The 13,761-nt window shown below is 60.7% G+C and overlaps 1 protein-coding gene across 8 annotated transcripts; it reads right to left on the bottom strand.

Moving 5' to 3' along the window:
- Positions 1-59: 59 nt before the first annotated feature.
- ZNF335 (zinc finger protein 335) lies at positions 60-13,074 on the bottom strand. Of its 8 annotated transcripts, none has more exons than XM_033519195.1 (28): positions 12,761-12,835; positions 12,180-12,411; positions 11,575-11,848; positions 11,117-11,194; positions 10,556-10,885; positions 10,290-10,421; positions 10,053-10,211; positions 9,669-9,939; positions 9,401-9,578; positions 9,208-9,320; positions 9,008-9,026; positions 8,685-8,801; positions 8,523-8,599; positions 8,283-8,443; positions 7,929-8,158; positions 7,739-7,847; positions 7,566-7,660; positions 7,161-7,441; positions 6,913-7,054; positions 6,453-6,842; positions 6,220-6,362; positions 5,757-5,887; positions 5,213-5,316; positions 5,012-5,089; positions 4,801-4,884; positions 4,581-4,646; positions 4,326-4,407; positions 60-691 (listed from the first exon to the last, which is right to left on the bottom strand). In XM_033519195.1, the coding sequence occupies exons 2-28, from the start codon at positions 12,378-12,380 to the stop codon at positions 675-677; spliced, it is 4,062 nt and encodes a 1,353-aa protein (XP_033375086.1). In that variant the 5' UTR covers positions 12,381-12,411; positions 12,761-12,835; the 3' UTR covers positions 60-674. The 8 variants fall into 8 exon arrangements, with proteins under 8 accessions (XP_033375086.1, XP_015502830.1, XP_015502829.1 ...); XM_015647344.2 differs by lacking the exons at positions 60-691; positions 12,761-12,835 and adding exons at positions 3,208-3,967; positions 12,882-13,074; XM_015647343.3 differs by lacking the exon at positions 60-691 and adding an exon at positions 3,208-3,967.
- Between the last annotated feature and the right edge of the window lie 687 nt (positions 13,075-13,761).

The following is a 13,761-nucleotide window of genomic DNA, read 5'->3' as shown; positions in this document are numbered from 1 at the left end:
ACTCCTGCATCCCTGCCAGCATCCCCACCAGCATCCCCACAGCACACAGGCAACTCCAGGAGACCGAAGACAGAGTCATATTTATTACTGTGTTGTGTCCCTCCCCACCCACATCTCCCACTCTCCTTGGCCAGGCAGCTGCTGGGTCCCATGGGTGTCTCTCCTGCCATGCCCTTGGGGACAGGAGATGCCTGTCCCAGCCCTATACCTGCTCCAGCACCATTGGCACCCCCGGGGAACACCTGTTCTTGCTGGAGGGAGATTCCAGCATCTCTGCCACACTCCAAATCTTGGGTTTCTGGGGCTGCTTGCCCTGCCCAGGGCCTGTCCTCATCTTGGGGCTGCCCTCGCACCCATCCTGCACGGGGCTGGAACTGGGAATGGGGACGGCACCCGATGGGACCCCCTCGCCCTCGCTGTCCTCGCTGTCTGAGGCGCTGCGAGTGGCCCAGCTCGCCTTGTTCTCCTTCTTGAGGCGTCGGCGGGCATTGGCGAACCAGGTGGAGACCTGGGTGAGGCTCATCCGGCTGACCACAGCCAGCATCACCTTCTCCCCCTTGCTGGGATAGGGGTTCCTGGGGTGTCGTGCCAGCCAAGCCTTCAGTGCCCCGGTGCTCTCTCGCGTTGCCGCTGCCTTTGCCCGCCCCGGCTCTGTGGGCAGCCCCAGCGGCACTTCATAGGGTGCTGAGACCTGGAGGGGCAGAGGGGTGTCAGGGTGGGACAGGGGGGCATGATGGCCAGAGGAGAGGGGCTGTGGATGTCGGGGCTTGGCCCTTTGTGTGTGGGAGAGGGCCGAGCTGTAGCCTGCCCATCGTTTTCCTCTCCATGTGCACCCAAAGTGCCAAGTGCAGGAGGGTATGTGTGTGGGGGCAGGGGAATGCCAGGGAGGGGTAGAAACCTCGGGACAGCAGGTCCCCAGCCCCGATTCCAACCACCCAACACAGTCCCATCCCGGTCCTGGGAAAGCCCCACATCCCGTTCCTCCCCCGGAGCTGCAGCGCGGCACTTACCAGGGGGGTCAGGAGGCTGAGAGGGGGTGGCAGGAGGCTGTACCCGGCCAAAACGGGACAGGGGCAGGAGTAGGGGTAGGGGCAGGGCAGTAGGGCTTGGGGCAGCCCCCGCGGGTTCCCCCAAGGCCCCCCGCAGCCCCCCAGCTCTTGTCCTGTGCTCCTCTCGCCCCGAGGTGCTGCCATACTGCAGGAGAGGAGCTGGGGAGCTGCTCCTGGGTGTTTTATAGCTGCTGGGGTCTGCAGTGACTGACAGCTGATTAGGTGGTATTAGCACCCACGAGAGCAGCAGCAGGATCTGGGGCACCTGATACCCCCCCTTTCCCTGCTACTGTTGGGCAGGGACTTGCAGGGACCGTCCTCCCCGCCTGCCTGCCACCAGCCAGAGCCCTGCTCCCTCCCAAGCCCCCAACTCTGCACAGCCTGCACAACTCCCAGGAACGGGGTACAGTGGCACCCAGGGCTGGTGCATGGGGCCCACCCTGAGCCCCCCGGACACTCACAGTCACAAGCACACAGCCCAGTTGGGGCTTTACTGCAGTGCTGAGCTGTGTCCCATGCATGACCCCAGCCCTGATTTGGGGCTGTGGGTGGCAGAGCCCCCTATGCTGTGGAAGGGCGGGTTGGAGGGCCAGGGGATGGTGGAAGAATTATGGCACGGTGGGAGGACAGCAACCCATGCTGCCCCATCCTGCTCCAGCTTGGCCAGGTCCTCATCCAAGCCCTAGCATTGCCATGCCTACCACTGGATTCCCTGCAGCAGAGTGGTGAAGGGAAAGTGCCCCACAGCCCCACAGACAGTGGGGACCCCTGCAAGGCACTGGGGGCTTCCTGTGGTTGGCACAGCAGCGCAGTGGTGGGCAGCTGTGTGAGGGGCCTCGAGAGCCCACGACCCCCTGAGCCACCTGCTCCTGCCACCACGCCTCCCCACTAAGACTGGGATTATCCCACAGGTTGTATCCGTCATTAAATACCGACTAATAACGCTCTCAGGATATTAAATATGTAACAAACCCGCTTAGCGCTGGCCAGGACAGGAAGGCGAAGGTCACCGGTGCTAATGAGCCCGGCCACATCCCTGGATCCCTGCAGGCCCTGGTGACAGCAGAAGGTCCCAGGGCTGAAGTGCCAGCACCCAGAGGTCTCAAGCCTCCACACAATCCCATGGCCACAGCCCAGGCAGCACCTGAAACTCCCAACATGCAGCACCCGGAGCTCTGCTCCCATCCATCCCACAGTGGGCTGACCGTGTGTTCTGGGCAGCCACAGGCATGCAAGCCTCAGGCCAGCAAGGACACTGGTGCTGCTGCCTGGGACCAGCCCCGGCCATGGCCCTGCAGTGGCCCCATAACCTTGTCCCCACAGGACTCGTCCAGCCCTAATCAGCGCCGTGGATCTGCTTGATTAGATAATGGGGCTGTAATCTAGGAAAGCGCCTGCGGATTGCGCACAGCACCCTGACCCTGCACAGCACAGCTGGAGAGGGAGGGCCACAGCCAGCCACCGGCACAGCGGGCAGACACAGCTGGACACCCACCGAGCCGCAGCCGGGCAGGCACAGCCACGCACCGGCACAGGCAAGGCTGGTGTGAGGGCAGCGGGACAGAACCACAGCTGGGAACCACTCATCAGCCGCAGCCACCTCAGGGGAGGTGTGGAGCCACCCACACCTCACCTCCCCGGTCCCACAGCGGCCCCGGTGCCATTGCCGTACTTGCAGGAGGGCAGGGAGAGACCAGAAGAGATCACCCCACCCCCGTGGGGCTCAGGCTTCACAGAGGCTCTCACCGAGCCACGGTGGTTCCCGGCCTTTTTCCCCTCGATGGATAATCAGTTTAATGCAGGAGCAGAGAACTAAAACTCTGCGATTAGCTGTTATAATCGCATGTAAATAGGCCCAGACAAGCCGCTCAGGAGGGTGCTGTGTGGCTCGGGACAGAGTTACACGGGATTTAGGCTGTTTACCACTTGATTAATTTCATGACTCCAGCCCCAAGCCCACCGCTGTCCCAGCTGCCCGGCTCACTTCCCAGGAGTCAAGGTCACTCGGGCGGGAGGCAGCTGATAGCCCAGGGCATCTGCCAGCAGTGAGTGACCCAGCCCAGCGCTCGGCTCCCAGACCCGTGTGCCTCAGCCCCGCAGCCACGCTGAGGCTGGGCTGTCACATCCCTGTCCCCTGCACCCCCAGGCACGCACACACACGGGTCTCCATCCCTTTTTATTCAGAAGCATAGTCAAAGCTTGAGAACGTCACAGCCAAACCCCTCCAACAATCACCGATGGACTAACAAGAGAGTCCATCCCTCTTCAGAAGAAAAAGAGAGCATCTTCTGCCTCCTTCTCCTTGGGTTCCTCTAGTCCAGAGCCCTGCTGCTGCCTGCCCGCAGGCTGGAGATACCACAGGAGGGCTGGCTGCTGGCACACTAGGACCACTGGCCCCATGGCTGCGGGGAGCAGTGGCTGTGGCTGCACACACCTCGCCTCTGGCACTGCAGCACACAGTTGTGCCCAGCCCTACGGCTTCCCCAGGATCCTCATGTCCTGGGCAGGGCCGATCCATGGCTGCCCATGCGGACCGTTCAGGAAAAGGGATTTCAGACCATCAAGTGCAACAGGCAGAGACCATCCACACGAGGGCTGCCCCTGTGGCTGCTGAGCAGTCTCTGGGGGGAGGTGCAGGACTCCCACGCCACAGGGCCGAGCGGCAGCGTGTCCCTGGCTGTGTCTGTGGCACCGTGGCTCAGGGGTGTCCTTCGCAGCCCTGGCACAATAAGGCAACTGCTGGCTGGGGCGGCTGCTGCCGGTGCGGCCCTGCCCGGCATGGTGCAGCCCTGCCTGGTGCTAGTCCGACAGCGTGATGACATCGTAGTGGATCCCCGGCTGCAGCTGCTGCATCTGCTCTGCTGCTGCCTCGGTGGTGAAGACGCCCTGCGCCTGGGCCATCGCCGCATCCGCCACTGCTGCAGGGGAGGTGGGTCAGTGCTGCCCCTGACTGAGGGCAGGGGGAGCTGGTGGCTACTTAGGGCTCCCCTCCCTATTCCTCGCCTGTCCCCAGGGAAGGGACGTAAGGCGACCCTGCCCATGTGAGGCTCCAGCATGGAGCCAAGCTTTGGATAACCCATTCCAGAACTGACAGGCTGGGACCAGTAAATATCTGCCCTTGGACACCATGGCCGGCAGCAAAACAATGATCAAACCCGATATTCCCAGCCCTCCCACCAAGGGCTGCTGCAGGACTTGCTGCCAACTCCAGCAACACGACTGGTACCCCCAAACCCTGGGAGGACTGGCCCTTCCAGCAAAGGGCCCTGCTACTACCTGAGACAGCTGAGTGTGCTGCTGCTTCCAGCTGTGCCTGGGTGACGAGCTGCTGCTCAGGTGACACGGGCATGTACTGGATCTACAGAGGGGAAAATAGGGAATCCCTGAGGGGAAGGTTCCTCTTGGAGCCCCTCCAGCCATGGTTGCTGCACTCAGGCACCAACCCAAGAGCTCCCTCTATTTCACATATCCCTCTCCAACTGCAGCCTCAGACCCACCCTCCAGCTCCTGTCAATATGCCTGGCTCCTTACCTGTGACTCCGGGAGGAACTGGCCACCCTGCTCGTACTGGATGTGGGTGATCTGACCATCCTGTACCTGAGGACAATGAGTAAGGCTGCAGTAGGGTCTGTGGGTGCCCAGGCCCCCAGCAAGAGGTAAGCAAGAGGGAGCAGGAGGGGGCCCAGCATTACACAGGATATGCCATGAGCCCCACCTAGCACATGATGGGAGCAGACAGTCTGAAGCTCACCTGGATGTGATGTCCCTCTGGGACAACAACATACTCTTGGGGAAGCAAGTGTGGGACGCCTTCCTGGGCAATAATGTACTGAACCTGCAAACAAGAGAATTCAGATCCAGAATCCACCACCTCAGTGCCTTCAGCTGTTCCCTCTGCTCTCCCCACTGCTGCCAGCTCTTCCCACTGAGCAGTCTCCCATCCCTGGGCCATGTTCCCTCACCTGGTTGTCAGCAGTCACTAAGTGCTGTACCGTCTGTCCGTCAGCAGTCGTGATCTCCTGGATGTAGGCAGCCTCCTCCTGCAACGTCAGGAAGTGCCCATGTGGTCATGGGGCTGAGCCTGACCACAGCCCCCCAGTAGGCCCCCACTGTGAGGAGTGGCCACACAGGACTGGAGGTTGAGGCCAAGAGACTCAGCTCACCTGGCTGGTGACGCTCTGCTCCTGTGCAACAAGGATGTGCTCCTGCCCCAGAGCCTGCTGCAGCCGCTCGGGAGCCAGCACAGCCTGGCCAGCCTGCAGAGCTGCTGCAACACAGAAAGAGCTGGTGGGGATGCTGCTGGGGACACTGCCAGGGCTGATAATGGCCTTAGCTCCCCACTGGCCACTGCCTGATATCTGCCCCAGTGAAAAGCACAGGGCAGTCTCTGGGCTCTGCTCACACAAGGTGAGAGCTAAATAACTATGGGCAGAAAACACCCTCCATGTCAGACCCTGAACTCTGCTTCCAGTGTGAGCTGCTCCCACATGCACTATCTACCAGGACCAGCCTGGAGGGACCACAGGCCCCCTCATTCTGCACAGATGCCCATGCCCAGCCCCTTGATCTGTCTTCACCAGCAATCCCAACTGCAGGATGATCCTCCTGTCCCCTCAGCCCCACTGGACCCACAAGCTGGGTGAATCCCACATGGTGCTCCAGATGTAGGACATCCACATGTTCCCTGGTCCCAGGGAGATGTCTTACTGTGTAGGGTGGCCAGGGTGTCCTCATCACTGTTCAGGATGATGGTCTGCTGGGCAGCCGGCCCTGGCCTTTTGCCCTCTGAGCTGTGCAAACGCTGCGTGTGGAACTTGAGGTGTCCATTACGGTTGAACCTATGGAGAGGCAGAGTGAGGTGGACTGTGCCACAGGCAGCACAGGATCCTGTGCCCTCTGCAGGCCACAGGCCCCATAAGCACATCCTACAACATGGCTTGTCCCCTTCTCCCAGCATGTTCCCATCAGTGCCCAGGGACTGAACCCTCCTGTGCACAGGTTCCTTGGAGACAAAGTTGGGTCCACCTGCAACAGGAACCATTCCCAAGGGCACTGCCTCCTCTAATGGGCTGATCTGGGGAAGGTTTGCAGGCAGACAGCTCTGCTAAGAGAGCCTTGTGGAACTCTGTGGGATCTCCCAAAGCGGGATCAGCCCAGAACCATCACTCACCTCTGACCACAGACCTGGCAGGCAAAGGGCTTCTCATTGGTGTGGGTCAGCATGTGCCTGCGCAGGTCCTTCTTGTTCTTGGAGGCAAAGCTGCAGTGGGGGCACTTGTGTGGCCGGAGGTTGGCATGTTGAACCATGTGGCTCTGGGGCAGGAGGACAGGTGCTGCGTCAGAACCCGCCCTGGTTTCTCCAAACCCCTTGTTCCCAGGGCTGTTCTGCACCAGGAAACTTACCCGGACCTCTGGCCAGAGTGTGGCAGTGAAGGGACAGTCAGGACACTTGAAGGTGCTGGGCCCAATGTGGGCTCTCTTGTGACTCTCCATCTCCGCTCTCCCTGTGAACATGGCTGTGCAAATCTTGCATGAAAACTTTTTGGCCGTGGAAATCTTGCATGAGAGCTTCTTGCCTGTGGAAACCTTGCATGCGAACTTCTTGGTCATGCCTTGGATTGCAGGCCACTTGATCTTTGTAGATGGGACTTCCTGCCCCTCGGATGCTGGGGATAAAGATGAGTCCTTCTGGAGTTGCCTGGTGACACACTGCACCAGGGGCCACTTGACGCCGGCGGGCTGTGCCTCCTGGCCCTCCGCAGGTGAGGAAAAGGCAGCATCCCCGCTGTGGGGCTGCGAGAGAAACACCAGTCACATCTGCTCACACTGCTGCTCGGGATGGGGAGAAGGCTCAGATCCTTACCTCCATGGTCTGGAACTGGCTCCCTGGAACACTGGATGACATGATGTAGTGATTGCTATGGTCCTTCAGCGCCTCCTCTGCCATCACAGCTCCGCTCACCACAACTGTGTGGGAGGTCTCCATAGGACTCTCCTCCTCACTGCTGGAGAGCACAGGGTCAGGGAGGATCCACCTGTTCCTCACCACTAAAACCTCCTTACTGGAGGCCAGAAGTGCCTCCCTCTCCCCACTCTTTCCAAACAGCTGACCTGTACAGTGTGCCAGGAGCCTGGATCTCTTCGCTGATGGGTGCAATGATGCTGTACTCTGCTGTTCCACTGAAGGGGATGGTGATCTGCTGTAGCTCTGAGCCACTCAGGCTTGCTTCCTGATAAGCCTCCTGCACAAGTGTCTGCCCAGTCTCTGCCATGTGCAGCATCACCAACTTTTGCTGCTGCTCCTTAGAGTCCACCTTTGTGTCCTCCTCCTGTGCCTGCAGCTCACAGGGGCCTGGTGTCTCTTCTGGGTCATCTGGCTTCACCACCGCCACCTGCACAATACAGCAGTTCAGCCAAAGAGGCAAGGCTCTGCAAGACACCCCTGCAGCAGAACAGGGCTGGGAACCCTCCTTGTGCCAGCCCCCAGGAGGCCTGGCTCCCCTTGACTCTGCCCACCTGCAGTGAGCCGGTGGCCAGCTCCCGCTGGGCACTCATGTTCAGCAGGAGATCCAGGGCCGTCTGCGTGGCCAGCTCTGCTGATCCAGCCACATCTGGGGGATGAGGAAGGGTCAGGCAGGAGTTCACCTACCTCCTTTCCCATCCAACCCCCTTACTGAGTGCTCACGTACCTTGTTCATAGATGATGGTGGCCCCTTCCAGGGAACCTTGCGAGAGAACAGAGGGCTCTGCACCTGCAACAGTCTGAACGGTGTGGCAGGTGATGGGGCCAAGAGGTGCCTGCATGAGAGAGAGAGAGAGAGCTGACAGCACAGTGGGCAGTGAGCACTGGGAGGAGCTGGGGCCAGGCATGGCACTCACTGGTGGGCTGGCCTCTGGCTCAGCTGGTGCCTGCACCTGGCTGTGCTGCTGCTTCAGCTCCTCGATCTGCTGCAGGGTGAAGAAGGGGCGGCGGCGGCAGGGTGGCTCCTCGGGGTGCCTCTGTGCCCACTCCTCAAAGGAGTCAGCGTGGCGGCATTGCACGTGCAGGCGCAGGTTCTTCTTGTGCTTGGTGGTGAAGTGACAGAACTCGCAAGCGAACGGCTTCCCTCCTGCAGGGACCCGGAGGGGCAGTAAGGCAGGAGGTCCCCAAGGGGTGGCAGGGAGAGCAGACAGACTCTGAGTGTCTCTGGGAGAAGGGAGGGTGCAGGACATCGATCAAACAGCTCCTCTCACCTGTGTGCTTGACTGCCATGTGCGAGACCAGGAAGTCCTCCCGGAAGGTGGAATACTTGCAGACGCTGCACTTGTAGGGCTTGTCGTTCATATGCGACAGCTGGTGGTTCAGCAGGACCTTCTTGTCCTCGCAGACATAGTCACAGAACTCACACTTGAACCTGCCAGGACAAAGCCACCTGTCACACCTGCTGAGGGGGAGCGGGACACAGGCTCTGCCCAGGCATGCCAGGCTCCTACCTGCGGTTGGCAATGGCCTGAATGTGCGTCAGTAGGTGCATCTTGAAGGTGTAACGCTTCTTAAAGGACTTCCCGCACTGTGGTGAAACAAAGTGAAGCAGTGTTCACCTCCTGCCCTGTCTCACCTGCTGTCAGCCCCTCCCCAGGCTGTAACCCACTCACCTTGTCACACATGTGTGGTTTCTCTGTACTGTGTGTCTTCATGTGCTGCGTAAGCCTCTTCTGCATTGGGTAGACACGGTTGCAGACAGGGCATGGGAAGGAGTTCAGCTTTGGTGGCTGGATGGAGAGCATAAAGATGACATCACTTGGATGAGCTCACCAGTTTCTTTACCCTCTCCCCACTGAAGAATATGAGTTGGCTTTCCTCAAGAGATCCAGAAACAATGCACTCAACAAGGCATTGAGACCTTGTGGAAGACCCAGATGTGCTTCTTCCCATATAACAATGTTGAGATTCAAGTCAACAGAGTATTCAAACTCACCGGATCAGCTCTCTTCTTCCTGAAAAAGAAGTAAGAAAAGCCCCTTGTGTCAGCCACACCCCAAGGCCAAGCTGCCATATACCCAGACACCAAAACTCTCCATTTTGGAAAGGGTCAGGGGATGGGGCAGCCATGGAATCCTCCATGACAAGAAGAACAGTGTCAGTGCTACTCAGTTCCCAGGATTGTGCTGCCCTCACCTGTCCCGGCTGTGCACTGTGGAGTGCCGGATGACATCCTTCTTGTACACACTGGTGTAATTGCACTCCTCGCACTTGTAGGGCTTGCTGCCCACATGGTTGAACATGTGCTCCTGTAAGAGGCAGACCAGGGCCATGAGATCTGGGGCTGCCAGGCAGCCTGTGGGCTCGAGGCAGGGAAGATGAAGCTCACCTTGAGAGAGGACCAGCGCCGGGAGCGGTAGCTGCACTGAAGACACTTGAAGAGCTGCGGGTCATTGGCCTCGTGTGAGTTGACATGGAAGCGCAGGTCATCGTGTGTGAGGAACCGCGAGCCACAGATCCGACACAGGTAGGGACGCATCAGGGGCTTGGGGGACTTGTAGTAGTACCTGTAGAAACAGGAACAGGGCTCAGAGTTGCGGTCACAATTGGGCTGGACTGGCCCTGGGCACAGGCCAGAGGGCCCAGCACACCCTCACCTGCGCCCCATGTACTTGCGGTATTTCTTGCCCAGGAAGCGGCGGGAGGGCCGCCCGCGCCGCCGGGGGATGACATCTGCATCCTCAGCACCGATGGAGGTGGGGTCCTTGGAGGAAGGGTCCTTGTTCTCCGAGTCAGACTGGCTGATACCGGGCTCTGCCAGGCTCTCGCCAGTCCCATTCTCCATACCAGAGGAACTGGCTGCTTCCAAGTTCTGCAGCTCCTGGCTCGGTGTGCTTTGGGAGGTCACCAAGGGCTCCACCTCCCCTCCTGTTCCACAGGACACAGCACAGTTCCATCACATTCTTGCTGCGGCTCCAGGAGCTTGTGCACCACTCCCTGTTCCACCCCTGAACAGGGTTGCTGCCTCCTGCCTCCCTCACCTTCTGGCATGTCCTGAGATATATTCTCCAGACGATGCAGCTTGCGGGGTCTCCCTGGGCGTCGACGTGGCCTCTCCTCACTGGACGTGGGGACAATGCGGCCATACTTGGGCAGTCGCCCCCGGGGCTCATCCTCAGCTGGGTTGTAGTCACTGTCCTCTGCAAGCAAGTGCCCCAAAACATCAGGAACTGAGAAAAACACTAAGCTACATAAGATGTAGGGAGGGCAAGTCCTACCTTCAGGATCATCAATAGCACCAGCATCCATAATATCATCATCTTCTTCTTCTGGGGCCTCCTCATCCTCAGTCTTTGGAACAGCTCCCACCTTCCGTGGTCGTCCTTTCTTCAGAGCCAGAGCTGAACCCACTGCCACAGAGAAGAGGGTGAAAGCTCTTTAACAGACTGTGCCAGAAAAGGCCCTTATGCTCCAGCTCCTCTCTCGTTTCTTCCCAGCAGAGAGCAGAGCCTGCCTGCAGTGTCCCTCAGCCTTTGGAACACACCTGGCTGGAAGTGACGCTCTTTCATGTGGTTGATCAGTGTTTTCTTAGAGACACTCTTGTACTGACACATCTTGCACTTGAACTGCTGCACCACCACCACTTCCATCATCTCTTCCAGGGTCTCCAAGTCTGGCTGGTCCAGCTCCTCTCCACCATCTGTTTTTTGGGCTCGGTCTGGCTGTGTAGGCAGCTCCAGCACTTCCAACTGCCCTGAAGGCTCTGAAGAGCCAGGCTGGTCAAGGTATGTGGAGGTAGGTCCATCAGCAACAGCTTCTATTGCCAAGCTACTGGCTAGAGCAGAAGTGGCCATCTGGGACACCATGGGGGCACCTGAAACCAAAACCCACTCAGCCAAGGGGTAAACCCTCACCTGCATCCAAGGCTGCACCAGTAGAGGGGGCACAGGACTGAACACAAGCTCAGAAACAGGCTCACAACAGGACAGTGGTACACAAGCACTGTGACTGATACATCTGCAACCCCCACTCCAGGCCAGACTCCAGTGGCATAAGGCTCAGAGGCAGAGCTGGCCACCATGGACAGCCCAAGGAGCTCCCTCACCATCATCAGGGCCTTGCAGAATGAGGTACTGCGTGGTCTCTGCCCTTCCATCCTCTGCGCTGGTCACGGCGATGCAGCCTGGAAGGAAGAGGAGAGGAGAGCAGAGTGGTGACTGCCAGATCCAGGGGCTGTAGAGTCACTGGGGCTCTTCCAGTTCAGACAGAAGCCAGAAGGTGTGAGGAGGGTCTGGCTTTGGGGGTGGAGCCTGCTCTGGGCTGAAAGAGCTGCTGAACAGAAGGAATGCTGTCCAGCAACATGAGCTCCTCACCAAACCCTCCAGTCACAGCAGCAAGGCAAGAAGAAAAAACCCTGCTGACCACTTAGACTCAATGATCTTAGAGGTTTCTTCCAGCCTTGACAATTCCATGTCCATATATCCCCCACCTCCTGAGGTCTGGTGCAGTGGCAGCTCCCTCCCCAGCCCACCAAGCCATCTCCACATGGGAGCACACACTCACTCTGGATGATGTCAGGTCCGATTGTGGACTCGATGATTTTGTCAATGGCTGAACCCAGGTCTGAGGAAGTGGATGCAGTGGAGTCTGACACAACTGTGGCTCCATCGGTGACGACACTGGAGTGGACCAAGACTTGTGGGGACTCTGACACCATGATGGATTGGCTCACAGTGGAGACACTGGAGACCAAGGTGGATTGGGCAATAGAGGATGAGTCTGGCAGGTAAATCCTTGGAATGGTGTCTGTGCTGGAGCTGCTCTCCGAGACCTCTTCCTGGCAGATAGAGTCCAGAAGAGCTCAGGTAAGACACCTTCGCCAGCCCAAGCCCTTGGTGCAGCCAGCTTATGCAAATGACTCAATGTATCACTGCAAAACTTCCAAGAAAGGCATCAGAGCAAATCCTTTGGTACTGACAAAAACCTGGACCCCCAGGGCTGCTTTTGATACTAAGAGGAGTTCTGCTCCTCAGACTGACAAGCAGATGCTGGACCAGAGGTATGACAATGCTGCAAAACTCAGTCTGTCAGAAATGTCTACAGAAACCCCTAAGAACCAGAACCACGGCTGCCCTCCCTACCTCCCCATCCTTCCCACCAGTACCTACCAAGGAGACGCCGCTGCTGTCGGAGCTCTGCCCCACGCAGGAGTCATCGGTCCGGGAGAGGAGCCCAGGCCCCGCGGCGGCATCGCTGCTGTCCGCTGACACGGCCTCCGAGCTCCCGACGCCCAGCCCGCTCTCGGTGGGCTCTTCCCGGGCCGCCTGCAGGGTCGCGTCGCTGCTGCTCTCCACCGCATTTTCCTCCATGCCCGCCCTGCCGGGACCCGCTACGCTTGACCTGCGAGAGGACCGCCGCCGTCAGGGCCGCCACCCACTTCCCGCTGTCCCGGTCCACCGCGGAGCTGCAGGCTGGACGGGCCCGGGGCCCCGGAGCCGCCATGGGCCCATTCCCGGCGGTCCCGATCAGCCTCACGGGGGTCCCGGCGCCGCCTGGCGCCCCCGGTCCCGTCATGCCCCGCGGCCACGCCCGGCGTTCGGCCGCCATCTTGCCGCGGGGTCCCCCCCGCCGCCTCCGCGCGCGCGCACACGGCGGGGCGGCCCCCGTGCCGCCGGGGCGGGGGAGCCGCCGCCACGCCGGGGCGAGGGGGTCCCGCCGCCGCCGCCCGCCCGCCAACCCGCGCCCTCACCCGGTTCGCCGGGGCTCAGCCGTGTCCCCGCCGGAGCCGGCACCACGGCGGCCGCCATGCCCCCCCGCCCTCTTGCCGCGCAGTGATATGGCGGCGCTGGACCCGCGCTGGGACTACTTACTGCCGGCCAGCCCCTGCCCCGCCTGCAGCGCTCGCTGCAGCGGAGATGCACTCCTCGTCCCGGCCGCCACCTCAAGCGCCTCCCGGCGCCGCCCGCCCCCCACGGGAGGGGAGAGGCCTCGGCGCCCCCCCGGGGACTACTTTTCCCGCGGAAGGGTCGGCGGTGGTGGGACCTGCGTCATGGCGTCAGGAAGCGGCGCCCGGGCCCTGAGCGTCGGCGTCGCGCCGGGTTGCGCTGGTCACGTGGCGGAAAGGCGGAAGTGGCGGCGGGACTGGGCCGGGAGCGGAGTGTGGGCGGTCGGTGCGGTCACACCGTTCTCTCCCCTCCCTCCGTTTCCCGCCCGGCCCGGCCCGGTCCGGTAGTGTGTTCCCCCAGCCGAGGTCCTTACCTCGGGTGAGCCGTGCAGCCCTGGCGCTCCAGCTCCCGTTCCATAGGCCGCGGTGGGCGCTGAGACCGGCGGGCCTTGTGGGCTGGGGCCGTCCGATCCTGGCCGAGCCGCGGGACCTCCGCCGCGCCCTTCCCTGCGAGCCCCGGGGCCTTGTCGCGTTCAGCCCCGGAGGTGGCCCAGCCTCAGCCTGCTGAGCCCTTTCCCCCTCGGTCTCTGGCGGGGAATGGCACCTCCTGTCCGTTTGTTCCTTGATGCCGAACTTGCCTCTTTCGATGGCAGCTCTGCGTCTGAACAGCAGCCACCTTCCGATGGGCTCTCGCTCACCGAATTCTGCCCTCCGGGACGGTTTTCCCCCAGAGCAGATGGTGACGGGCACCTGATGTGGGGGGGTATTGGGCTGCACCCGCGCTTGGGGTGCACAGTCTGGGGGGCTGCTCTGGCCTCACTGGGGGCTCCCAGAGCACTGCCGGTGGTGGGGCATTCCTGCCACCT

The sequence above is a fragment of the Parus major genome, chromosome 20, assembly GCF_001522545.3.
Source record: "Parus major isolate Abel chromosome 20, Parus_major1.1, whole genome shotgun sequence".
Taxonomy (NCBI): Eukaryota; Metazoa; Chordata; class Aves; order Passeriformes; family Paridae; genus Parus; species Parus major.
The sequence above is the reverse complement of the archived record's forward strand: the minus strand, read 5'-3'. Positions and strand labels throughout refer to the sequence as shown.